At 49.8% G+C, this 25,129-nt stretch overlaps 1 protein-coding gene across 6 annotated transcripts; it reads right to left on the bottom strand.

Annotated features, from left to right (window-relative positions):
* Positions 1 to 502: 502 nt before the first annotated feature.
* On the bottom strand, positions 503 to 17,455 carry APOL6 (apolipoprotein L6). 6 transcript variants are annotated; one of them, XM_036301846.1, is made up of 8 exons: positions 17,365 to 17,443; positions 14,682 to 14,827; positions 14,396 to 14,475; positions 7,867 to 7,984; positions 5,859 to 5,964; positions 3,474 to 4,290; positions 2,778 to 2,877; positions 503 to 807 (listed from the first exon to the last, which is right to left on the bottom strand). In XM_036301846.1, the coding sequence occupies exons 4-8, from the start codon at positions 7,934 to 7,936 to the stop codon at positions 794 to 796; spliced, it is 1,107 nt and encodes a 368-aa protein (XP_036157739.1). In that variant the 5' UTR covers positions 7,937 to 7,984; positions 14,396 to 14,475; positions 14,682 to 14,827; positions 17,365 to 17,443; the 3' UTR covers positions 503 to 793. The 6 variants fall into 6 exon arrangements, with proteins under 6 accessions (XP_036157739.1, XP_036157741.1, XP_036157738.1 ...); XM_036301848.1 differs by having other exon boundaries at positions 14,429 to 14,475; XM_036301845.1 differs by lacking the exon at positions 14,682 to 14,827 and having other exon boundaries at positions 17,365 to 17,448.
* Positions 17,456 to 25,129: the final 7,674 nt, after the last annotated feature.

Genomic DNA, 25,129 nt, shown 5'->3' with positions numbered 1-25,129 from the left:
GATCCTGGCTGGAGATCCTGGCTAGGCTGCTGATCAACTGAACACTGTCTCCGTGACCTTCCTTCTTCGCCGACTCCATCCACACCTTTGGGGACCCCTGGACCTGCTGGGGTTGGACCCCGGCAGTGATAGATTAAGGAGGAGGGATAAGCAAAGCAGGGAAACCCCTGGGATTGGATAAAAAGTGAAATGATGGGCACATACTTAGGAGGGTGCAGGAACAATTAACATGATAATGAAGGAATTTGTGGTATCTGTCCTAGTGCCCGGGCACATTTGGTTGTGCCCCAGGGGCTTCAGAAAAAGGGAAGTTACAAGTTACCCAGACATTTCAAGGGTATGGTATCATAGATGCAAAAAGACAGAGAGGCTCGGTTAAGGTAAAGGTTGACCTTGTCAGTGAAGATAACGGCCTAGGACGTAATTGCCCACCATAACTGCTTTTAAAGTGTAATTTCAGGCCATCTTTTGTGGTTACTTTAGGTCTCTGAGTTTGCAAGACCACCATGCAGGCCTCCCCTGAGCTTACAGGTCAGCATGTGGCCCCTTTCATCCACACCCTATATTTTTACGTTCTGAAATTTTAAAAAATGTATTTAATGTCAATGCACTACTTTCAAGAGAGCAGCTAACACATCGACCCAAACAAGCATATGTTTAAGGTAGGTGAACAGGGAAGGCAGGAAGGAGGCCCAGAACTGGGGTCTTGGGGAGACAGGGCCTCTCGCTTTCCTGATGGAATCTGGTTGAGCAGGTTCCAGTGAATCCTTTTGTGCACAAACAAAGGAGGATCCTATCCCTCGATTTCTGCCCAGCGGGTGGAGAAAGAGAGAAGAGAAAAAACAGCAGGTGAGTTGATGAAGAAGGAACATGGGCAAGCCCTTGTGAAGGATTATATAAACGGAGCCCCTCGAAATGGAGCTGGAGCTGCCACCCTGAGGACCTGCCTGCATGCAGTGTGCCTCTGCTCTTTGGAAGGTTCCAGTGGCCTCTCCCTGGGCCTGAGCAATCTTGTACCGAAAACACTGCTTACCGCGATGACCAGACAGCAGTTACTGTGACTGCTGCATGGACGACCACTGGACTGAAAAATAACATTATTTAGAATTCGCTTCCCTATGTGATGTCATCTGCACCAATAGAAATGCCTTTGAAACGTAGGGTTCAGGGTACAGACTTCTTCTCGTGGGTCCCTGTCCGACAAAGTTTGAAGAATAAACTCGTGGACAAAAAGGCTTCTTAAAAAATAAAAAATAAAAAATAAATGGCCGAAACCGGTTTGGCTCAGTGGATAGAGCGTCGGCCTGCAGACTGAAAGGTCCCAGGTTCGATTCCGGTCAAGGGCATATACTTTGGTTGTGGGCATATCCCCAGTAGGAGATGTGCAGGAGGCAGCTGATCGATGTTTCTCTCTCGTCGATGTTTCTGGCTCTCTATCTCTCTCCCTTCCTCTCTGTAAAAAATCAATTAAAAAATATATTAAAAAAATATGGACGTTTATTGGAAGCTTATACAAACTCCATCTGGGCAGGGGGGTCCCAGAGGGGTCCCTCTGGGAATGGGCCACCAAATGGGGAAAAGCCTGCTCACTCTCTCTCTCTCTCTAATGGGAGAAAATTCTACATCCAAAAATCTAAAATCTGTAATCTGTCTTGTGTCCCTTGGTCTCCAGTCTATTAGTATATATGCTGTAGTTCTTTGTTTGACCCTGACCCTTTCTAATTGGGCCCCTTCCCCATGTTCTGACCCTGTGCTCTCCCAATTGGTCACTCTTTTGTTTCAAAGGACAAAGCGCACATGGTGCCCCCGTCCTTCTCTCCCCCTGATCTTGCAACATTCCTCTATCTCCTGTGGAAGTATGGTTCTCTCTTTCCGCATCTGTCGACATTTCTCTGTTCTCTGTGAAAGTAGGTTTCCTTCTTCCCGGTCCTCTGTGACTTTTCTTTATCCTCTGTGAACGTATGCCTTCCTCTCCCCTTATCGTTGGCATTTCCCTGTCCTTCACATCCCCATCTTATCTGTTCTGGTTGGAGTTGCTTTGGATCTTTATGGCTCTCTCTCTGGCCAAGGAAGGGGTTATTACCCCATATGGCTGTGCCAGCTGCTCAGGGCAGGGCTGCGTTTGATCCACCTTATAATTGCCTTCATTGCTCAAGCCAGAGACACCGCTGTCCTTCACATGCGCATCCTCCCCCACAGACCCTCTTTATTCCCTAAGCCTGCCTGTTTGGCCCCTAGAATTCCTTTTGCCTTCCTTGATTGATGTAATTGTCCCCCTTCCCTGTCTCATCGATAACCCTGGCCTTTGTCTCCTAATCCGAATATTATTTGGGCTTCTGCCTGGATTCCTGATTCCTGAAGAGCTGTCCTTACTGGTTGCAAATAAACAATAGTTTCCCTCTCCCTTCGAAAGGCCTTTTTATTTTCCGGTGACACCTTCCCCACCGGGGACCGACTGTCTTACCATCAGCGCTTCACAGGGAGCCCAGCGGGAAACAGGAATGTGGACCGACTGGGAGAGAGTGAGTGGGACCAAGGGAGCCACTGAGTTAGCACCCCACCCCACCCCCCTCCCTGAAGGAACGGGGGACAGTGAAGACACAGGGTGGCAATGGAGGAGAGAGGACAGCTCCACCTTCCCAGCACTCCCAGCTGACAGTGCCCGGGACCCACAGAGCACAGGGAGGAACTCCGCCAGCAAGTCCCAGGCATTGTCTCTGCCACCCCAGCCCACCCCACCCTGCCTCAGAGCCGCTGTTAGCCTGCCTCCGCCTCACCTGCCGCCCGGGGTCGGGGTCCTGCTTCCCCTTGCTTGGCTGGGGGCTGAGTTAGAGTCGCCGTGGCTTCCTCGGAAGATGAGCTCCTAAGGCTTTTTTCCTGCAAGAGTTTCGGTAAAGAAACAAAACCACCCAGCTCAGGAGCACTCTGGGGCAGAGGCGGGCAGAGCCCGGCCAGCTCTGGAGTCCGCTCCCAGCTTCATCCTGACCCGCTCCCCCTGGGAGAGGTGGGCAGTTACAGAAGCTCCCTGTCCCAGCCAGCCAGCGCCACCGTGACAGAAAACCACACGTCATTTCTCATAGTTCCGGAGGCTGCGAGGCCCAGATCAAGGTTCCGGCCCCACGCCATGACCTCATTCAACCCCAACCCCTCCCCGAAGCAGCGTCTCCAAATAGTCTCACTGGAGCTTCCGCATGTGGATACTAGGGGGGCACATTTCCATCCCCAACACCCCCTGTGGCTCAGTGTCCTCTTCTGTACAACTGGGAAGCCCCTCTTCCCAGGCCAGGGACCTGGAAGGGCATCAAGGGAGAAACAGAGGCACGGCCAGGCCTGGCCAGCTGGGCACCCTCATCTCCGGAGCCCTCGTCCACAGGGGCAGCCATGCAAACTGCACACGCACTGGCTTCCTTCCACCCTCCCCTAAACCTGGGTGCCCCTGAGCCCCAGTCCCTCTCCCCTCCCTCCAGCCTCACCTGCAGCTCCTCATAGAGCTGGGTGAGTTCTGCCAGCTTTCTTTCCAGCTCCTTAGCCTTGGCCCTCAGCAAGTCCGCCAACTCGGTCCTGGCTCCCTGCTTCAGCTGCTGCCAGTCCTTCAGGAGGCTGTCCAAATCCATGCCCAGGAAGAGGCCATTCAATACGGTGTTCCGCAAGAAAGCGCTGCTCCCCATCGCTAGCGGTGTGCCTCTAAAGGCCCTTTGCACCCTCCTGGTCGTGCGGGCCGAGGCTTCCCCAGTGACCAGGAGACGCTTGGCGGCAGCGGCCAGGCGCGGGTGGGCTCTGGCGACCTGCAAGGCCTTGATGTTCTTCCTGATTTCCTTGAGGGTTTTCCCACAGTTATAGACAGTCTTTCCGGCCTCCACGGCATAGGCCACAGCCTCCTCGACCTTTGGGTCAGGGGCAGACAGTTCGCTGCTGACCTGAGCTCGGGCTTGTTTATTGCGACGGTATTCCAAAATGCTGGTCAACACACTGGTGGCCCCAGCGACTGCCCCCAAACCTTGACCAGCAGCTGTAAGCATCAGGCTTCCTCCGGCTGTGACCGGAGCGAGGGCCAACCCCAGGAGGCTCATGGTTCCGGAGACCACAGCGACCGAGTTGGTCACCAGGCTGGTCTGGGTGAAATTTTTCTGGGTTTTGTCGATGTCGTCTGCGAGGGCACGGTACTTTCTGATGGCCATTTCTAGTTCCCCTTTGATTAAGGGAAACTCTTTCAAAAATATTCCTTCTTCATCAGACAGATCTCCATCTTGTTGCTCCACATCTTCACCTGGAGGAATGTCATCGCCGTCCCTGCGGATGAGGGAAATAAAGATTTGGTTTTGCCCTAGCCAGTTTAGCTCAGTGGATAGAGCCTCGAACTGCAGACCCAAGGGTCTGGGTTCGATTCTGGGCAAGGACATATACCTCGGTTCCAGGCTCCTCCCTGGCTTGGGCCCTGGTTGGGGCATGTGCAGGAGACAACTAATCGATGTGTTTCTCTCACATCACTATTTCTCTCTGTCTCTCCCTCTCTCTTGGAAAAATATCCCTGGTGAGGATAAAAATAAATAACTAAATAAAGATTTGATTTCAGTGTCCCCGATGGGAAGGCCAGATTCTTAGGCCCAGATGGTTTCCAGAAGCCCCTGCCGCTCCCAATTCTGAACCCTCCCTGCATCTCCCTAACACCCCGTGACCTCCGGCCTGACCCTGACCGTGCGAAGGCCCCAAGCGCTGCTGGGAGCTGCTGGTTCCATGAAGAGAAGAAACCCGTGAGAGGGGCGTCCGGAGGGACACAGGGGAGAAGCGCAGGCCAGAGGGCAGGAGAAGGGAGAGCGGTCCTGATGGATATTTGCAACCTTGGTCAGAGAGACTGTGGAAGTGTCACCAGCCAGAGGCAGTGGGCAAATGCTAGGGTCCTGGTCAAGGTCAGGACTAAGGGAGCGGGGGGTCATGGAAGGTAGGAGAAAGGAATCCAGGTGTTGGGCGGGAGGTTGAGAGGTCTGTAGAGGCAGAGGCCAGTCAGAAGGAGGAGGTGCCATGTTGTATGAGGCGCCCTCGGCTTTGACGACCTTGAGTTTGGCGGCTGAGGTGTGACTTTGCCTCTGTCAGGAGTAGCACAGCAAGAGGCCAAGATAAACGACCAGCAACGTTTTAAACCTTCTCCTTGGCACTTGGCCTGCTTTGCTTGCCCCTCAGGCTGGTGGGATTGGCCCTCCAAGGGAGAGGCCAGGGACCCAGGGGCCATGAATTCTAAAGTCTTGTCTTTAAGGTGCTTGACAGCTAAGGCAAGCTTGGCTTCTTGTGTTTTTTAATTAAACCAAATGCCTCAAATATGGACATTCGGCCACAGTGCCTCCTGTGCGAGGCAGCAAGGCCCACTGACATAGCGTCGAATGGCAGCCTGGTTCTACCAGGCACAACGGCGGTTCACCGAATCACTCGGCGAGCATCTCGATTGTCCACGTTGTGCTGGAGCCTGGGATGCTACACCTGCGGCTAATGGATAACTGGGCTTGAGTTCATGAACGCAGACACACTACAGGGATTTCTTGGGGTCACGTGAGCCAAAAAGACGGAGTTCCTGCTTCATGGGCCTCCCAAAGGTGAGCCCCCACCCTGCCCCCATCCCCGCGGGACAATGTATACCTGAGGTTCCCAGTGCTCAATGGCATGGACCTAATTAGATCTCGACCTGCTCTCCGAAATGTTTAGTTCACCACGTGGAATGTTCTTCCCGAGGAGAACTGCCTTCCTGAGTGGGAAGACAGGCCGGCGTGGTGGCCAACGCCTTTGGGGCACACGAGTTGCACATGTGGGGGTGCCTGAGCATTTCAGCAGGGGCAGCCCTTTCCCTGAGACAAAACTCGCCGGATTACCTTTGCAAACTGACACCAGCTTCGAGTTTTTGGCACTGTGGCTCCAAATCCGAGCTCCTCTTGTCCACGGGAGAAATGGGGGTGTTCCCAGGGGTCAAACGACTTTCTGGTTGGAAACATGGAAAACAAGGTGACTGCAGGGGCCACGAAATCTTACGAGATTCGAGTGTGGCAGGGTTTGAGATATGCTGAAGCCAAATAATGGTGAAAGACTTGTAATGTGCTAACTATTTGCCTACAATTGTTCTCACATTTTATACTGAGGTATAGTTTGCATATAAGTACACAAATTGAAGCCCTCAGCTCAATAAATGTGTATACACAACACACACACACACACACTCACTCATTCACACACGCCATCAGCACCCAGACCAAGATAGAGAACAGGTTTCCTGTGACTACCCCCAGGCAGCACTCACCCCGCCCCAGAGGGAAACACTATTCTGACTTCTATAACCACTGATCAGTTTGCCTATTTTTGAACTTCATATAAATGTTTCAGGTATCAGTCGTTTTAAAAAATGATTGGTATACAGTATTTCATTATATAAATACACGACAATTTGCTTATCTATTCTTCTGTCAACTGATATGTTTAGGTTGTTTATCTATTCTTTTATCAGTTGATATGTTTACGTTGTTTCCAGCCATTGGCTATTAAGAACAAATTGATTTAATGATTAAAAGATCATCTACACAGGACATGGCAACCATTTATAAGGCCCCTTAGTACCAGTTATATTCCATGGACATAATAATATTATGAGAGCTGCAAAGGCCCTGTCTGAGCACACAGGTGGGGTCTGAAACCCCTCCCAGAATCTACTTGCTAGGTGGTGAGACCTAGGGGCCAGGGATCGGGGGAGGTGCGTGTCTGTCAGGAGTGAGGGGCACTTTGATCGATCGATTGATTGATTGCACAAAGTGGTCATCCATTTGTAGAGCTATGTGTTCCCAGAGTTGTATCCATTTGTGGGTAGACTTTTTCTAATAAGCACTAAGGCACCATGTGGTCTAGCAGTGGCCCTGATTTAAGGTAGGTGTGAAAACGAATGCTTGGGCTGGAAAATAGACTAGATTTGCGAGAGAGGAATCAGGCTGATCTCTTAGGAAGTTATTGCAATGTTCAGAGCAAGAGGCGACAGCTGCTTGAACCAGGTTGGTAGAAATGATCAAAATGATGGATTTGAAGGGATCCACAGGATTGTCAGTGAATGTGGGATGGACGAGACCAGGGTCAAGGATGACCTCAGAGTGAGTCAGGTTTGGGGCCTGATGGACTGCTACAGGGAAGATCCCATCTACTGAGATGGGTAGAAGTTTTTCTGGGCAGGGCATTGAGTTCCGGTTGGGGAGGACTGAGTTTGAGATACCTGATTAGACATCCAAGTGATGCTAAGAAGGCAGCGGATAGATGAGTCTTGCTCTGGCTGGGAGAGCAACTGTGGGGCCAACAGTGTAGAAAGTAGTTAAAGCCACAAAATTGCATGTGAGCCCCACCAGAGTGGCTCGTGGTTGAGCATTGACCTATGAACCAGGCGGTTGTGGTTCGATTCCTGGTCAAGGCACATGCCTGGGTTGCAGGCTTGAGCCCCATAGGGGGCGTGTAGGGGACAGCTGATCGATGATTCTCTCATCATTGATGTTTCTCTCTCTCTTTCTCTCTCTCCCTTCGTCTCTGAAATCAATAAAAAAAAATATATATATATATTTTTAAAATTGCATGTGAACTCTGGGGAGAGAGTTGTAGAAGCCAAGAATGGCCCAAGGTTGAGTCCTGGAGGACGCCACCAGTTCAGCCAGGCAGAGAGGAGATGGCAGCTGGCGAAGGACAGGACTAAGGACAAATGTTGGAACCAAGTGACTGTGTGTGCGTGACTGCGGGTTTTTGTGTGTCCTTGTGTTCTCACGGGTGCTGGGCCATTCTGCTCTCCATCCTTCTCTTACAAAGACGTCACTGGGCTCTGCTTTCCCTCCAATGCAAGCAGCTGGGAGGGGAGCCTACCTTTGCAGATTGAAGATGTCTGTGTCGTTGCCACCTTCGAAGTGATCTCCTGGCTCTTTTCCATCCTCATAGTGGCGGGGCGTCTGGCAGATGTGTCTTACGCTGCGGGAGGAAAACGCTGACCGGGGCATTAGTATAGAGTCAGTATGGCCAAGGGGATCACAGCCCGCCTCCGTCTCTCACCGGTTCTGTGGTTTCAGGGAAACTCACTCACTGCTCTCCGTTTCCCTTTCCTCCCCTGTGAAGCGCGAGTACACTGCCTATCTCCATAAATGTTGCGGGACAGAGGTTTCTGCATTTTTCATCATTATGAGCAGGATAAAAATCCTCCATTAAAAGAAAAAGACTCTGATTGGGTCAGAAGGCGAAATCCAACTACGTGCTCTTCTTACAAGCGATGCATCGGAAACAGAGGCCCAGAAAGTTAAAGCTACAGGATGAGCCGAGGTGCGGCAGGCCAGGCAGGTGGCTGCGTCCAGGAAAGGGTGGCACCAGGGGTCCTCGTGTGCCGGGGTCCAACCCCAGCAGGTCCAGGGGTTCCCCAAAGGTGTGGACGGAGTCGGCGAAGAAGGAATGACACGGAGACAGCGTTCAGTTGATCAGCAGCCTAGCCAGGATCTCTAGCCAGGATCTCCAGCCAAGTTCTGGTCTGGATCTCCAGCGAAGTTCTGCTGTTTATTGTTTTGTTACATCTGTATTTATACCAGTTGATTTTAATCCTGTCAATTTCTATTACAAAGGTTAGGGCGTTTCTTATCTCCATTCCAGGGAGTAAAGATTATGTAGCTTAAGCGTGATTGTTTGTAGTTAAAGTGATTAACTACCCGCCTGGCACTTAGTTAAGGAGTTTTATCCCCTCCCTGACTTCAGGGAAAAATTCCTACCTGGGGAAACAACCTTTCTCGGAGAGGTGACCTTGGTTAAAACACACAGCGCTAAGGGGAGCAAACATATTAAGAACAGTATGCTATATACGCCAGGTCCCTTGAAACATATGCTGTGCAGATGTTTCTTTCCTGCAGCGACTGTGTCAAGCAGCAAGGATGGACCGGCTTCCGGCAAATTCCCCCTTTTTTATTTTTTAAATGATAGCGCATGCAAATCAGTGGCCACCTCTCAGATTGGGCCATTTAAGTCTCGGAAGAAGAGTGGCAAGCAATGATAGTGAGCATAGCTATAAACATAGTGGATGGAGCGCAGAAGGAGCCCCATTCCTGTAGAAGGTTGCCAGCCTCTTCAGTCAAGGGATTTCAGCTGTCCTCAAGTTGTTGGTTTGGTTGTCTTTGTTGGTCTGGCTAGCGGGCGGCGTCACTGGCGACAGGCTTCCCGAAGCGTCAGCAAGTTGAAGGGCTGCATCAAAGGGTCCATCAGGGCCGTGGTTGATGGTGGTGTCGATGTCCGAGGAGGAGTAAGCTGTGCCCTCTGGATCCAGCTGATATGTAAAATGGAGGGTAGTAGAAAAAGAAGAGAAAGCAAAAGAACTACAAGGCATGGAAGTGTTTAGAAAAAAGAGGGAGAAGAAAGGGAAGAATGCAGCATCCTGACACAGCCCTTTCCTTCAGCTGCCCCTTTCCCTGTGGTCCCAGGTAGAAATGGGAAACAAGTCCTGTTGCAGTGAGAGGGCAGCTGCTGTCAGCCAGTCTCTGTCTTTACCTGGGTCCCGATCTGAGCTGGGCATGGGAAGCAGGAAGCAGCCATGGGGACAGGAGACCTTCCTCAGAAGGGGCTAGTGTTCAAGCCCCTGCACCATTGGGGAGGGGGGTCTGTGCCCCACCTTTGTTGCACCCCATGTTTTCTCCTACTGGCCCCCGACTGTGCCTGTCTTAGGTTGCCCCACCCTGTGGAGTCTTACCCGTCGTTGACTACCAGCCATCTCTGGGCCAAGTAGGGTGATGTGAGGTTCAGTTTTGTCTCCTTGATAGCCTATGTCCCTCTGGCCTCCATGCCCAGCAACTGCCTTGGGATCCCCTTGCCTGCTGGCGGGGCTCTGGCATTGATCATAGGGAACTCAGGTTTCTTCTCTAGAGAGGGCCCAGCTTACGCCATTGGGCCAGAGACAGATCCATGGTACCAGCCACCATGCGGCTTCAACCTCAGCATGAACAGAGAGCTCAGGCAACATCTATGGGCAATTGGATTGTAAGAAGAGGGTCCCTCTTGACACAAGGGTAAGAGGGGCCAATACAGGACAAAGGAGAGTCCTGGAACAGGGCTTTCTCAGCCCAGGATGTCAGGCTCTTGGCCCAAGACAACTCCATGTATGGGGCATATACCAAACACCCCTAGTCACGGCATAAAAGGGAGATGCCCTTCCTGGAACAGTAGGGTAGGGAGATTCTAGAAAAGGCTGTGTTCAGGAAAGAAGGAGAAAGGCCAAAGAACCAGCAAACAAGTAGTTAGATTTTAAAAAAAGGAAAAAGGAAAGGAGATGTGGGGCAAAGCTGGGACATGTGGAAAGACAAAACGGAGGCACATGTGATCCTCCCAATGGACAGATTGTTCCAGCTCAGGTCTGCACATCTGCTGCAGATGGGCACTGGTCAGGTGTGCTATGATGAGGCAGAGATGGCGGGCGGTGAGACATAAGGTCGGACTAGACGGTCTGGAATCCACACAGGTGAGTCTGCGTCCTGTGGAAATATACAAGCATATCCTCTCCCCTGGGTTAAAAGTACATCAGGTCCCTTCCAGGCTCCTGTAAGCAAGTCTCTCCATTTGACGAGGGCTTTAGGTTTAGTTAGATCAGGGTTCCAATGCCTGTACATCGGGGAATTTCCCTCAGAATCTACATTTAGTATATTAATTACAAATTGAGCATGTTGTAGAACATGATGAGGAGAGGAATATTTAAACTCATTTTCTTGTAATTTTTTAATTTGTGTTTTTAAAGTTTGGTGAGCCCTTTCTACTATTGCTTGGCCTTGAGGATTGTAGGGTATTCCTGTAGTATGTGCGATGCCGAATGTAGAGCATAAGTTTTTAAAAGCTCTAGAGGTATAGGCGGCACTCGTGATGGAACTTCTGCAAATTAACTGTGACCGCGACCACACAAATATACACGTGTGAAAAGTTGCATAGGACGACGTGCACACACACACACACACACACACACACAAATGAGCAGAGGAGGCTGGTGAGATCTGAGTAAGTGGTTTGTATCCACACCCACTTCTTAGTTGTGATAATAGAGATCGTAAGCCATTGTTGGCGGGGAAATTGGGAAAAGGGAGGTATGTGGGATCTCTCTGTATGGGAATGTATACTTTTCTCAAAAAAAATTTTTTAAATACATTTTTATTTATTTCAAGAGAGGAAGGAAGAGGGAGAGAGAGATAGAAACATCCTGCACACCCCCACTGGGGATGGAGCCCGCAACCCCGGCATGTGCCCTGACCAGGAATCGAACCATGACCTCCTGGTTCATAGGTTGACACTGAGCCATGCCGACCGGGCCAATTTCCTCAAAATTAACACTGAAAACCACAGCCTGCACCTATGAGAACAGCCAAAATCCGGAACACTGACAACGTCAAATGCTGGTGAGGATGCGGAGCAACAGGAACTCTTGGTCATCGCTGATGGAAATGCAAAGTGGCACAGTCACTTTGGACGACAGTTTATCAGTTTTCACAAAATTAAACATAGTCTCACCATGTGATCCAGAAATTGTGCTTCTTGGTATTTTACCCAAAAGGAGTTGAAAACTTGCGTCCACACAAAAACCTGCACAGGGAGGTCTGCAGCAGATTTATTTATGGCTGCCAATACTTGGGAGCCACTAGGATAACCTTCAGTCAGTAGGTGAGTGGATGGATAAACTGGGACATCCAGACAACGGAATATTATTCGGTGCTAAAGGAAACCAGCTATCAAGCCATGAAAAGACATTGGCGCTGCTCACACCTTGGTCTTGGACTTCTGGCCTCCACAACTATGAGAGAACACATTTCTGCGGGTCAAGGCCTCCCAGTGTGTGGTCCTGTTCCTATGGCAGCCTTAGGAAAGGAACACCCCGGCTCTCATCTCCGCCCTCCCCCCCTCATCTCCACCCCTCCCACCCCCTCGTCATTGGCACTTGCTCCTGGGGCTGGTGGAGAAGTGGCATCTTCTAGATACGCCCCTTCTCTCATGACCTCCTCCTTCCCTCTCTCCTCCTCCTGTTCTACTTCTAAAAAATCTTAGAAAATGAATCCTCCTTTACCTATTTTGACGTCACAAAAGCCCTTATAACCCGTTTTCTTCTAATTACTTCAATGAATGCAGATTTACAATAGACATTCCAGAAACAAAGAATACGATTCATCTGTACTCTCACTACACGGAAATAAACACTGCCAGCCGTTGATTTTACCAGCAAAACCAATTTAGACTCCTGCTGCTCCTGCAGTTTTGCATGAATTGTTGTCACTTAACATTATATTCTAGTGGCTCCTCATATTACTAGAGCGTTTCAAACAGCTTAGAGGCCCTGTAACATCTCACCCTGTGGAGGTATCCTTTCGTATTTAATTGCTCCCCTGCTGTGGAATCTCTGGGTTGTTTTCAGTTCCAGTTTGTCTTTTATGAATAACTTTTGAACCTTATAGAAATGTTGGTCACATGTTTGGTTATTTCTATGGGATAGTCTTTGGGGTAGAATTAATGCATCAAAGATTTTTTCAATAAAGAAAAAAAAAAGGTTTTCTCCTCTCTGGTTTATACAGCTGGGTTGGGAGGATTTGGCTCCTGGGTGCCCATGGCCTATAACAGTGATGGCGAACCTTTTGAGCTCAACGTGTCAGCATTTTGAAAAACCCTAACTTAACTCTGGTGCCATGTTACATATAGAATTTTTTTGATATTTGCAATCATAGTAAAACAAAGATTTATATTTTTGATATGTATTTTATATATTTAAATGCCATTTAAATCAACCAAAAAAATGAGTTTGCGTGTCACCTCTGACACGCGTGTCATAGGTTCGCCATCACTAGCCTATAATATAAGCCAGACATGCACCTACCTACTTTAGGCACCTTTAATCCTCTCTGACGTTGTGAAATAGATGTTAATGTTATTCCCATTTTGCAGATTCAGAAACTGAGGCACAAGGAGACCAATGTCACGCAGTTGGTAAGTGGCAGAGCCCAGCGTGATTCCAGTTGATCTCAATCAGGGGTGAGTTTTCTCCCCAGGGGACATTGGTAATGTCTGTAGACATTGGTGGAGGGGCGGGGGTGCTACTGGCATCTGATGTTGCAATGCTCAGGGCGGCCCCACCAGCACCGGTGACACCCCCAGTTCTCATGTTAGTACTCCCGGGCGGGCGAAGGGCAGAGGGGACAGCAAGGAGCTCTTTGGTCCAAACAGGTCCCCTCCCTACTGACCTCCCCAGACGTGAGAGGAGACAATGGGGTTGATGGCGGGGTAAACCATCTTACTTCTTTTGAGGGCTCACATTTCTTTTCCTTTTTTAAATATATTTTTAATGATTTCAGAGAGAAAGGGAGAGGGAGAGAGAGATAGAAGCACCAAGAATGAGAGGGAATCATTGATCTGGTTGCCTCCTGCACGCCCCACACTGGGGATCCAGCCCACGGCCCTGGCATGTGCCCTGGCCGGGAATTGAACTGGTTCATAGGTTGGTGCTCAACCACGGAGTCACGCCAGCCTGGCCAAGTGCTCATATTTCTGACGGTCTTTGTGTGCCTGCTTAGGGAGCCTTTAGTCCTCCCTGCATACCAACTCCCCCAGCATCCACTCTAAGCAAAGGTGGGTGACTGAAAACACAGCTTGGGGCCAGGCCCCTCCTTCCCACAACTTTCCCAAAGAAGCCTACAATCCAGGAGACACTGGGATTGGCTTTGCACTTTCCACAACTCACCCAGCCTCTTTTCTCCTGCAAAGACGGCACCCCTAACCGCGCCTGCAGGGAGCTCCCAGGGAAACGCCTGTGTCTACTTTAGAGGTTTCCCACACTCTGGGAGCCTGGCCCTGTCCCCTTAGGACCCTGGGGTCACTGGCCCATTGGAGTGTGGGGGGGAGGAGACTCCATTTGGTGGGTCATATCACACCTTTAATCAGGTTTTCTTTTAAACCAGTGGTTGCCAACCTTAAGGACCTCATGGACCACCAGTGGTGACCACTGCTGTAAACTTCACATGGCCCGTGAGGGAGAGATTCCTGTCCTGATTTATCAAAGAATTCGCACTGCAGTCCTGGCTGGGTGGCTCAGTTAGAGCTTCGTCCATATGCTGAGGTTGCGGGTTCGATCCCCAGTCAGGCACACACAAGAATCAACCAAAGAATGCACAAATAAATGGAACAACAAATCGATGTTTCTCTTTCTCTCTGTCTCTCTCACTTCCTCTCTCTAAAATTTAATTTACAAAAAAAGAAAAAGAATTTCAACTTCAGACCCTTCCCAGGCTCACAAAGAACATAACTGGCAGGACAGGAACTTGAACCCTAGCAGCGCTGACCACAGCTCCTGGTCTTAGCCGACCCCTCAGGCACCCAAGCAGCCCTCCCTCCTCTGCCTGTGCCTCACCTGCTCTCCCTGCAGCCTGTCCTCTGTCCTCACCTCTCTGGGGCCTCAGGTCCACAAGGCGCTGTGAGCGTCCGTCCAGGCTGCGAGGACAACGGAGGAAATATCCAGTGTCCAGAGGGTTTTGCTAACCAGGCACAGGCGCAAGTGCCGCCCCCGCCCCGCCCGCGGCCTGCGGAGCTCTGTCCTGAGCAGGGATTGTGAAACTGCTCAGGGTGAAAAGTTCCTGGCGCAGAGAAGCCAAAGGTCCTCAGCACCTTCTCTGAGAAACACGGGGTCTTTCCCATACCTGGCTTTTGCTTTCGCTTTCCTTCTTGCTTCTTTCTCTAGTAGATGTGCGGGGCGGGGTCCGTGCAACCACAGTCAGGGGGCTGTGAGGGTGCAAGGACTCTGAGGTGAGCCGGTTCCTCAACTGCCTTGGCCTTGATTCCCCATCTGTGAAATGGGTGTGAAAACACCTCCTGTGGCACAGAGCCACGGTGAGGAGCCACGAGCAGGCCACACAGAGCCCGCGTGGAATGAGCACCCCACGGGGCAGCTGTAAGGATTGTTGTCACATCTCCGTCCCATGGTGGGAGGGGAGGGGAGGAGAGGACAGGAAACTCCTTCATGTTAACTGAGGTGTGAAGTGCAAAATGCTCTGAAACAGACTTCTTTCCTGGCTCATGGGGTGGTGAAATTTGACCTGAATTGGTGCAAGTTTATAGTTTTCACGCACCCCACTTAATTCGAATATTCATAGTTTCACTGTGAAATTATTGACTGTGCTGGACTAGGGAGGGCTGTTGAGACGTTACCCAATGTATTGTTAGGGTCATGGAAGGAGGAACGCACTAGGCCAAAGTGGTGAGGGGTTATAAATGTATCAGGTCATCTGGATACCAGATGGGCTGAGCCCCCAAATAGTGCCAGCACCCAACGACGGGGAGTCAGAAGCTTTTAAAGGATTCTAGGCGGGCTTTTTCTGGGCAGAGAATTCTCTGTGCGGGTCTGGGTTCTGGTGAAATCTGGAGGGGAGAGATAATGGTCTTTCCAAGTGGAATGTCCATACTGAAGTGGCCTAAAGGGCAGTTCCCAGGGCAGGGGGATCAATTCAATTATTTGATCAGACCTAACATTATAATATCTGCACCCCCAAAATGGGAAACTCCAAAACACAACTGGCCCCCATGATTTAAGATCTAGGACGGTGGTCCCTGACGCTCCCATTTGCAGATGAGGAAACTGAGGCCCAAGGAGACCGATGTCACGCAGTCGGTAAGTGGGAGAGCCCAGCGTGATTCCAGTTGATCTCCATCAGGGGTGAGTTTTCTCCCCAGGGGACATTGGTAATGTCTGTAGACATTGGTGGGGGGTGGGGTGCTACTGGCATCTGAGGCTGCAATGCTCAGGGCGGCCCCACAAGAGAATGAGCCCGTCCAGGACGTCAGTGGTGCTGAGGCTGAGAAACTGCCTGGAGCCCTTCTCCACCAGCACCTGTGACCCCCAGTTCTCATGTTAGTCCTCCCGGGCTGGCGAAGGGCAGAGGGGACAGCAGGGAGCTCTTTGGTCAGAACAGGTCCCCTCCCTACTGACCTCCCCGGACATGAGAGGAGACAATGGGGTTGATGGCTGGGTAAGCCATGTTTCCTTTCCTTTAAAAAAAAAAAAAAAAAAATATATATATATATATATATATTTTTTTTAATATATTTTATTGATTTTTTTATAGAGAAGAAGGGAGAGGGAGAGTTAGAAACACAGATGAGAGAGAAACACCGATCAGCTGCCTCCTGCACACCCCCCACTTGGGATGTGCCAGCAACCAACGTACATGCCCCTGACTGGAATCGAACCCAGGACCCTTTGAGTCCGCAGGCCGACGCTCTATCCACTGAGCCAAACTGGTCAGGGCTTAAATATATTTTTCTTGATTTCAGAGAGAAAGGGAGAGGGAGAGAGAGATAGAAACACCAATGATGAGAGAGAATCGTTGATCTGGCTGCCTTCTGCACGCCCCACACTGGGGATCCAGCCCACAGCCCTGGCATGTGCCCTGACCAGGAATCAAACTGGTTCTTAGGTTGATGCTCAACCACAGAGCCACGCCAGCCTGGCCGAGGGCTCATATTTCTGACGGTCTTTGTGTGCCTGCTTAGGGAGCCTTTAGTCCTCCCTGCACACCACTCCCCCAGCATCCACTCTAAGCAAAGGTGGGCGACTGAAAACACAGCTTGGGGCCAGGCCACTCCTTCCCACAACTTTCCCAAAGGAACCTACCATCCAGGAGACGCTGGGGTTGGCTTTGCACTTTCCACAACTCACCCAGCCTCTTTTCTCCTGCAAAGACGGCACCCCTAAACCGTGCCTGCAGGGAGCTCCCAGGGAAACGCCTGTGTCTAGAGGTCTCCCACACTCTGGGAGCCTGGCCCTGTCCCCTTAGGACCCTGGGGTCACTGGCCCATTGGAGTGTGGGGGGGGGAGGGGGACTCCATTTGGTGAGTCATATCACACCTTTAATCAGGTTTTCTTTTAAACCAGTGGTTGCCAACCTTAAGGACCTCATGGACCACCAGTGGTGACCACTGCTGTAAACTTCACATGGCCCGTGAGGGAGAGATTCCTGTCCTGATTTATCAAAGAATTCGCACTGCAGTCCTGGCTGGGTGGCTCAGTTAGAGCTTCGTCCATATGCTGAGGTTGCGGGTTCGATCCCCAGTCAGGCACACACAAGAATCAACCAAAGAATGCACAAATAAATGGAACAACAAATCGATGTTTCTCTTTCTCTCTGTCTCTCTCACTTCCTCTCTCTCCAAAATTCAATTTAAAAAAAAGGAAAAGTATTTCAACTTCAGACCCTTCTCAGGCTCACAAAGAACATAACTGGCAGGACAGGAACTTGAACCCTAGCAGCGCTGACCACAGCTCCTGGCCTTGTAGCCGACCCCTCAGGCGCCCAAGCAGCCCTCCCTCCTCTGCCTGTGCCTCACCTGCTCTCCCTGCAGCCTGTCCTCTGTCCTCACCTCTCTGGGGCCTCAGGACCACAGGGCGCTGTGAGCGTCTGTCCAGGCTGGGAGGACAATGAAGGAAGTGCCCAGTGTCCAGCGGGTTTTGCTAACCAGGCAGAGGCGCAAGCGCCGCCCCCGCCCCCACCCCCGCCTCCACCACCTGCCCGCAGCTGCCGAGCTCTGTCCTGAGCAGGGATTGTGAAAAGGTCAGGGTTGAAAATACCTGGCGCAGAAAAGCCAGTGGTTCTGAGCACCTCTTCTAGGAAACCAGGGCTTTCCCAGAAGCGGCTTTTGCTTTCGCTTTCCTGCTTGCTTCTTTCTCTAGTAGATGTGCGGGGAGGGGGCCCTGCAGCCAAAGGCAGAGGGCTGTGAGGGTGCAAGGACTCTGAAGTGAGATGGTTCCTCAACCACCTTGGCCTCGGTTCCCCATCTGTGAAATGAGTCTGAAAACAGCTCCTGTGGCACAGAGCCACGGTGAGGAGCCACGAGCAGGCCACACAAAGCCCGCGTGGAATGAGCACCCCACGGGGCAGCTGTAAGGATTGTGGTTACATCTCCATCCCATGGTGGGAGGGGGGACAGGAAAGCTCCCACACCTTACCTGAGGTGTGAAGTGCAAAATGCTCAGAAAACAACTGCTTTCCTGGCTCATGGGGTGGTGAAATTTGACCTGAATTGGTGCAAGTTTATAGTTTTCACACACCCCACTTAATTCGAATATTCATTTTGTCACTGCAAAAATATTGACTGTGCTGGACTAGTGAGGGCTATTGAGACGTTATCCAACGTATTGTTAGGGTCATGGAAGGAGGAACACATGAGCCCAAAGTGGTGAGGGGTTATAAATGTACTAGAGGCTCAGCACGCAAAATGGCGCGAGACCCAGAAACCTGCTGTGCTGGCTGGACCCATCAATGCACCTCCTGGTAGCTGGTCGTTTGGTCCTTACAGCATTATGGGCACTGGCCTTTTATAATATAGACTAGAGGCCCGGTGCACAAAAATTTGTGCACTCGGGGGGGTGGTCCCTCAGCCCAGCCTGTGCCCTCTTGCAGTCTGGGTCCCCTCGGGGGATGACCACCTGCTGCCTTAGGCCTGCTCCCCGGGGGATTGGGCCTAAGATGGCAATCAGACATCCCTCTGGCAGCCCGGCAGCCCTAGAGGGATGTCCACTTGCCAGCAGGGAGCAGGCCTAAGCTGCAGTCGCACATCCTTAGCACTGCTGAGGAGGCAGAGAGGCTCCCACCACCACCGCTGTACTGGCAGCCATCAGCCTGGCTTGTGGCTGAGCAGAGCTCCCCCATGTGGGAGCTCACTGACCACCAGAGGGCAGCTCCTGCATTGAGCGTCTGCCCCCTGATGGTCAGTGTGTGTCATAGTGACCAGTCATTCCCAGTCTTTCTGCTGTTAGGGTCAGTTTGCATATTACCCTGTTACTATATAGGATAGAGGCCTGGTGCACGGGTGGGGGCCGGCTGGTTTGCCCTGAAGGGTGTCCTGGATCAGGGTGGGGGTCCCGCTTGGGTGCCTGGGCAGCCTGGGTGAGGGGATGATGGCTGTTTGCAGCTGGTCACATACCCTTCAGGGTGGGGGTCCCCACTGGGGTGCCTGGCCAGTCTGGGTGAGGGGCTGAGGGCCGTTTTCAGGCTGGCCAGCAACTGAAGCTTCCAGCCTCTCCTTTTTTTTCTTCTTTTTTTATTCTGGGATTTATTTACCTTCTATAATTGAAACTTTGTTGCTTTCGGAGCTGTTGCTTTTGGAGCTTAGAGCTGGGCCGCAGCAGGCGAGGAACCTTGGCTTCCTCCATCACTGGAGCAAGCAAACCTCCTGCTCGCTTTAGCTGCGTGGCTGCCAGCTGCCATCTTTGTTGGCAGTTAATTTGCATATCTCGCTGATTAGCCAATGGGAAGCATAGCGGAGGTACGGTTAATTACCCTTTTGTCTTTTATTAGATAGGATTAGGTCATCTGGATACCAGATGGGCTGAGCCCCCAAATAGTGCCAGCACCCAACGACGGGAAGTCAGAAGCTTTTAAAGGGCTTTAGGCGGGCTTTTTCTGGGCAGAGAATTCTCTGTGCGGGTCTGGGTTCTGGTGAAATCTGGAGGGGAGAGATAATGGTCTTTCCAAGTGGAATGTCCATACTGAAGTGGCCTAAAGGGTAGTTCCCAGGGGAGGGGGGATCGATTCAGTTATTTGATCAGACCTAACATTATATCTGCACCCCCAAAATGGGAAACTCCAAAACACAACTGGCCCCCATGATTTAAGATCTAGGACGGTGGTCCCTGACTCTCCCATTTTGCAGATGCAGAAACTGAGGCTTCTAGAGGTTGATGGCTTGCCCATGGCCACACAGCTGGGCAATGGCAGAACCTGTCTGTGGGAATGAGCCCATAGTGCAGTCCTGCACTGAGATGTGTGTTTCTCCAAGTGTGTGCAAGCCGGGCAGCTGTGCCAGCCAGGTCTCCCTGATCTTTTCCCTCAGTCCTGCGGCCTTGGACTAGGCCAGCCACTGGACTAGGGGTGGTGTTTACCACAGCAGCTCTTGTGAAATAAAAGCCCCAGGAGAGGCGGGTGAGCAAACAGATCTGCCCCCCGGGGGACGCTGTGTGTGTGCTCGAGCCAGAGAGCCAGAAACGAAGGAGCGCCCTAGCTCTGGGAGCCAGAGGTGGGGTTGCTTCATTTTGTAAACGCCCCAAAGCTTCCTCTGGGGAGAGGGGGACCACATCCTGCTGAAAAGAAACAAACTTGCTTTAAGGTACATCAGCCTTTTGGGATCAAAAACCCACTCTGTCAGGTGAAGTCAATCATTTGGGGGTGAATGTTTAGGCAAATTCAGGTTCAAATGTTCTATCAGGACCTTTTCTCTTTTCTTAACAGTTCGCTGTGCCCCCAGAGGGTGCCTGAGAGTGGGTGCCTGCCCTGTCCGTTGGGGTCTCACTAGACGGCCTCCTGCGCCCCACCCTCCCAGCTGGTTCTGCCACACCTGCACCCCACCTCTCTGAGGTCCAGAGCTCTCGTCCCCTCTCCCAGCCTTGCCCAGGTCCCGAGGAGCTGTGCGGGTGGTGTAGGGACTGGACAGGGCAGAGGGGGAGGTGGTATCTCTGCCCCTCTCTCTGCCTGAGCAACCACACAGCCTCCTGCCCCTGCCCTCATCCTCGCTGTTCCTGTTAGGGGCAGAAATGGAATATTGGAAACTAACTCTCATTATAGGAAACATTAATCATGCTCTGTTAACCGTGATGGCTCTGTTCTGCTTAGAGAAAGCACATTCTCACCTGGCTGGGAGCTGTACGCCCTGGGACCTGGGAGCCAACATCGGAATGCCGTCCATCCTTCTGTCCCGAGAACTGCCTGTCGCTATGGAAAGGTTTACAACCTCGTGGCTGAGCCAACCTAGTCCCACAGGCACCTGCTCTTTACAACCCCAGCCCCTGTTACCTGTAATCTGGTCCCAGGGTGCCCGGAGGCACCCGCCCTCTGTGACTCTCGCTCCTCTCCCCCTCACCCCCCGCCCCCCACCCGCCGCCAGACCATATGACTTGTAACCTGTAATGATCATCCCATGCCTACTTTCCCACGTAATCTTTGTCCTTCTAACCAATGTAAGCAGCTGGCTTATGGGGGGTGCAGAGCAGATTTTTGTGGGTGACCTGTTGCTCTCCCATTCTGCCAGCATCATTGGAACAAATGCTCATATATGACTCAACCCTGTCTCTGCTTAATTGGCTTAAGCAGTGACAGGCAGCCGGATCCCTGGGTTGTTCCGTTACATTCCTAGCCGCCTTCTTCACCCAGGGGCACTTTTAGACCCCCTCTGCCTCAGGTGGGCCTCTGACATTTTGCTCCTGTCCCTTCATCTGCCTGTTTCCCTCCCAAACACAGGTCATATCCGCCCCTCCCTCACCCTAGTGGCGTACCCTTAGTTCTTCTTTTTTCCTTTTAAAAAATGTTTACTTCTTAAAATTTTTTTAAATTTTCAATGACTGTTGACATTCAGTATTTCATTGGTTTCAGGTGTACAGCATAGTGGTGAGACCTTTGTATAATTTACGAAGTGAACTCCTGATGATTCCAATCCCCCTGCCACTGCCCATAGTTATTGACTTAGTCCCTATGCTGTGCATTACATTTTCTTGACTATTTTGGGTTTTCTTTTGTTTGTTTGTTTTTTAATAAATCTTTATTGTTGAAAGTATTACATATGTCCCCTTTTTTCCCCCATTGACCCTCTTCAGCCTGCCCCCACCCCCTGCCTTCACCACCCTATTTTCTGTGTCCATGGGTTATGCATATATGCATACAAGGTCTTCAGTTGATTGCCTCCCACCCAACCACCCACCCTCCCCCGCCTCCCCTCTGAGATTCCGCACTCTGCTCCATGCTCCCGTATCTCTGATCCACTCCGTTCATCAGTTTATTTTGTTACTTAGGTTCTACATATGAGTGAGGTCATGTGATACTTGTCTTTCTCTGACTGACTTATTTCACTTAGCATGATACTCTCCAGGTCCTTCTATGCTGTCTCAAAGGGAATGTTACTGCTATGTAGTATTCCATGGTATAAATGCTTTTTTATCCACTCCTCTACTGATGGGCACTTGGGCTGTTTCCAGATCTCAGCTATTGTAAATAACCCTGCCAAGAACATAGGGGTACATACATGCTTTCTGATTGGTGCTTCAGGTTTCTTAGGATATATTCCTAGAAGTGGGATCACTGGGTCAAATGGCAGTTCCATACTTAAATTTTTGAGGACACTCCATACTGCTTTCCATAATGGCTGTACAATTCTGCATTCCTACCAGCAGTGTACTAGGTTCCCTTTTCTCCACATCCTTGCCAGCACTTGTCATTTGTTGGTTTGTTGATGGTAACCATTCTGACAGGTGTGAGGTGATACCTCATTGTCATTTTAATTTGCATCTCTCAGATGATCAGTGACTTTGAGCATTTTTTTACATGCCTATTGGCCACTGGTATGTCCATTTGGAGAAGTGTCTATGTAGATCCTTGGCCCATTTTTTATTTGATTTTTTGTCTTCCTTTTGTTAAGTTGTATGAGTTCCTTATATATTTTGGATATTAACCCTTTATCAGATGTATCATTGCTACATATGTTCTCCCATACAGTGGGCTCCTTTTTTGTTTTGTTGCTGGTTTCTTTTTGCTGTGCAGAAGCTTTTTATTTTGATGGTGTCCCATTTGTTTATTTTCTCTTTAGTTTCCTTTGCCCTAGGACCGTGGTCAGCAAACTGCGGCTCGCGAGCCACATGCGGCTCTTAGTCCCCTTGAGTGTGGCTCTTCCTAAGCCTTAGGAGTACCCTAATTAAGTTAATAACAATGTACCTACCTATAGAGTATAAGTCTAAAAAATTTGGCCCTCAAAAGAAATTTCAATCGTTGTACTGTTGATACTTGGCTCTGTTGACTAATGAGTTTGCCGACCACTGTCCTAGGAGATGTATCCATGAACATATTGCTACAAGAAATGTCTGATATTTTTCTGCCTATGGTTTCTTCTAGGATTTTTATGGTTTCATGACTTACATTTAAGTCTTTTTTTTTTTAATTATTATTAGTTAAGGTATTACAAATGTGTCCTCATCCCCCCCATTAACCCCCAACCTCCCACCCCCACACACTCATGCTCCCATCCCCCTGTTGTCCATGTCCATTGGTATGGCTTATATACATGTATACAAGTCCTTCGGTTGATCTCTTCCCCTTACCCCCGCCCTCCCCTACTTTCCTTCTGGGGATTGATAGCCTGATTGCTGTTTCTCAGTCTTTGAGTCTGTCCCTTTTCATCAGTCTATGTTGTTCTCTATAATCCACAAATGAGTGAGATCATGTGGTATTTATCTTTCTCTGACTGGCTTATTTCACTTAGCATAATGCTCTCCAGTTCCATCCATGCTGTTGCAAAAGGCAAGAGTTCCTTTTTTTTTTTACCGCAGCATAGTATTCCATTGTGTATATGTACCACAGTTTTCTAATCCACTCATCTGCTGATGGGCACTTAGGCTGTTTCCAAATCTTAGCTATGGTGAATTGTGCTGCTATGAACATAGGGGTGCATATATCCTCTCTGATTGGCGTTTCTGGTTTCTTGGGATATATTCCTAGTAGTGGGATCACTGGGTCAAATGGGAGTTCCATTTTTAGTCTTCTGAGGTAGCTCCATACTGTTCTCCACAGTGGCTGCACCAGTCTGCATTCCCACCAGCAGTGCAGAAGGGTTCCTTTTTCTCCACATCCTCTCCAACACTTGTTGTTTGTTGATTTGTTGATGATAGCCATTCTGACAGGTGTGAGATGATAACGCATTGTCGTTTTGATTTGCATCTCTCGTATAATTAGTGACTTTGAGCAGGTTTTCATATGTCTTTCGGCCTTCTGTATGTCCTCTTTCGAAAAGTGTCTATCTAGGTCCGTTGCCCATTTTTTTATTGGATTGTTTATCTTCCTTTTGTTAAGTTTCATGAGATCCCTGTAAATGTTGGAAATTAAACCCTTATCGGTGGTATCATTGGCAAATATGTTCTCCCATGTAGTGGGTCTTCTTGTTGTTTTGTTGATGGTTTCCTTTGCTGTGCAAAAGCTTTTTATTTTGATGTAGTCCCATTTGTTTATTTTCTCTTTAGTTTCCATTGCCCACATTTAAGTCTTTTATCCATTTTGAGTTTATTCTTGTGTATGGTGTAAGTTGGTGGTCTAATTTCATTTTTTTGCATGTATCTGCCAGTTTTCCCAACACTATTTGTTTGGTTTGGTTTTTTTCTTCTTACTTTTTTTTTAATTGCTTAAAGTATTACAAAGAGTATTGCATATGTTTCACCCCCACCCCCCACCCCTGACATTCACTCGGCCTCCCCTACCCCCCAGTGTCTTGTGTCCATTGGTTATGCTTATATGCATGCATACAAGTCCTTCGGTTGATCTCTTCCCCCCCCCCCTCGCACCCCAACCCTCCCCGGCCTTCCCACTGTAGTTTGACAGTTTGTTCGATGCTGCTCTGCCTCTGTATCTATTTTTGTTCATCAGTTTATAATGGTCTTTATTATCCAGAAATGAGTGAGATCATGTGGTATTTTTCTTTCATTGACTGGCTTATTTCACTTAGCATAATGCTCTCCAGTTCCATCCATAACGTTGCAAATGGTAAGAGTTCATTCCTTTTTAGAGCAGCATAGTATTCCATCGTGTAGATGTACCACAGTTTTCTAATCCATTCATCTACTGATGGGCACTTAGGCTGTTTCCAGATCTTAGCTATGGTGAATTGTGCTGCTATGAACATAGGGATGCATATATCCTTTCTGATTGGTGTTTCTGGTTTCTTGGGATACATTCCTAGAAGTGGGATCACAGGGTCAAATGGGAGTTCCATTTTTAACTTTTTGAGGAAACTCCATACTGTCTTCCATACTGGCTGCACCAGTCTGCATTCCCACCAGCAGTGCACGAGTGTTCCCTTTTCTCTGCATCCTCTACAGCACTTGTCATTTGTTGATTTGTTGATGATAGCCAGTCTGACAGGTGTGAGATGGTACCTCATTGTTGTTTTGATTTGCATCTTTCGGATGATTAGTGACTTTGAGCATGTTTTCATATGTCTCTTGGCTTTCTGAATGTCCTCTTTTGAAAAGTGTCTATTTAGGTCCTTTGCCCATTTTTTGATTGGATTGTTTATCTTCCTTTTGTTAAGTTGTATGAGTTCCCTATAAATGTTGGAGATTAAA

This window comes from Myotis myotis, unplaced genomic scaffold (genome assembly GCF_014108235.1).
Source record: "Myotis myotis isolate mMyoMyo1 unplaced genomic scaffold, mMyoMyo1.p scaffold_m19_p_3, whole genome shotgun sequence".
NCBI lineage: Eukaryota > Metazoa > Chordata > Mammalia > Chiroptera > Vespertilionidae > Myotis > Myotis myotis.
The sequence above is the reverse complement of the archived record's forward strand: the minus strand, read 5'-3'. Positions and strand labels throughout refer to the sequence as shown.

Excerpts from the sequence above, each read along its gene's own strand:
- APOL6 (XM_036301847.1), bottom strand. The coding sequence starts at position 7,936 with ATGAGGATGGAAAAGAGCCAGGAGATCACTTCGAAGGTGGCAACGACA. Across the intron at positions 4,291-5,858 it reads GCTGGTGTCAGTTTGCAAAG|GGACGGCGATGACATTCCTC; the intron begins GTAATCCGGCGA and ends CCTCATCCGCAG. Across the intron at positions 2,878-3,473 it reads AGCTCTATGAGGAGCTGCAG|GAAAAAAGCCTTAGGAGCTC; the intron begins GTGAGGCTGGAG and ends AAACTCTTGCAG.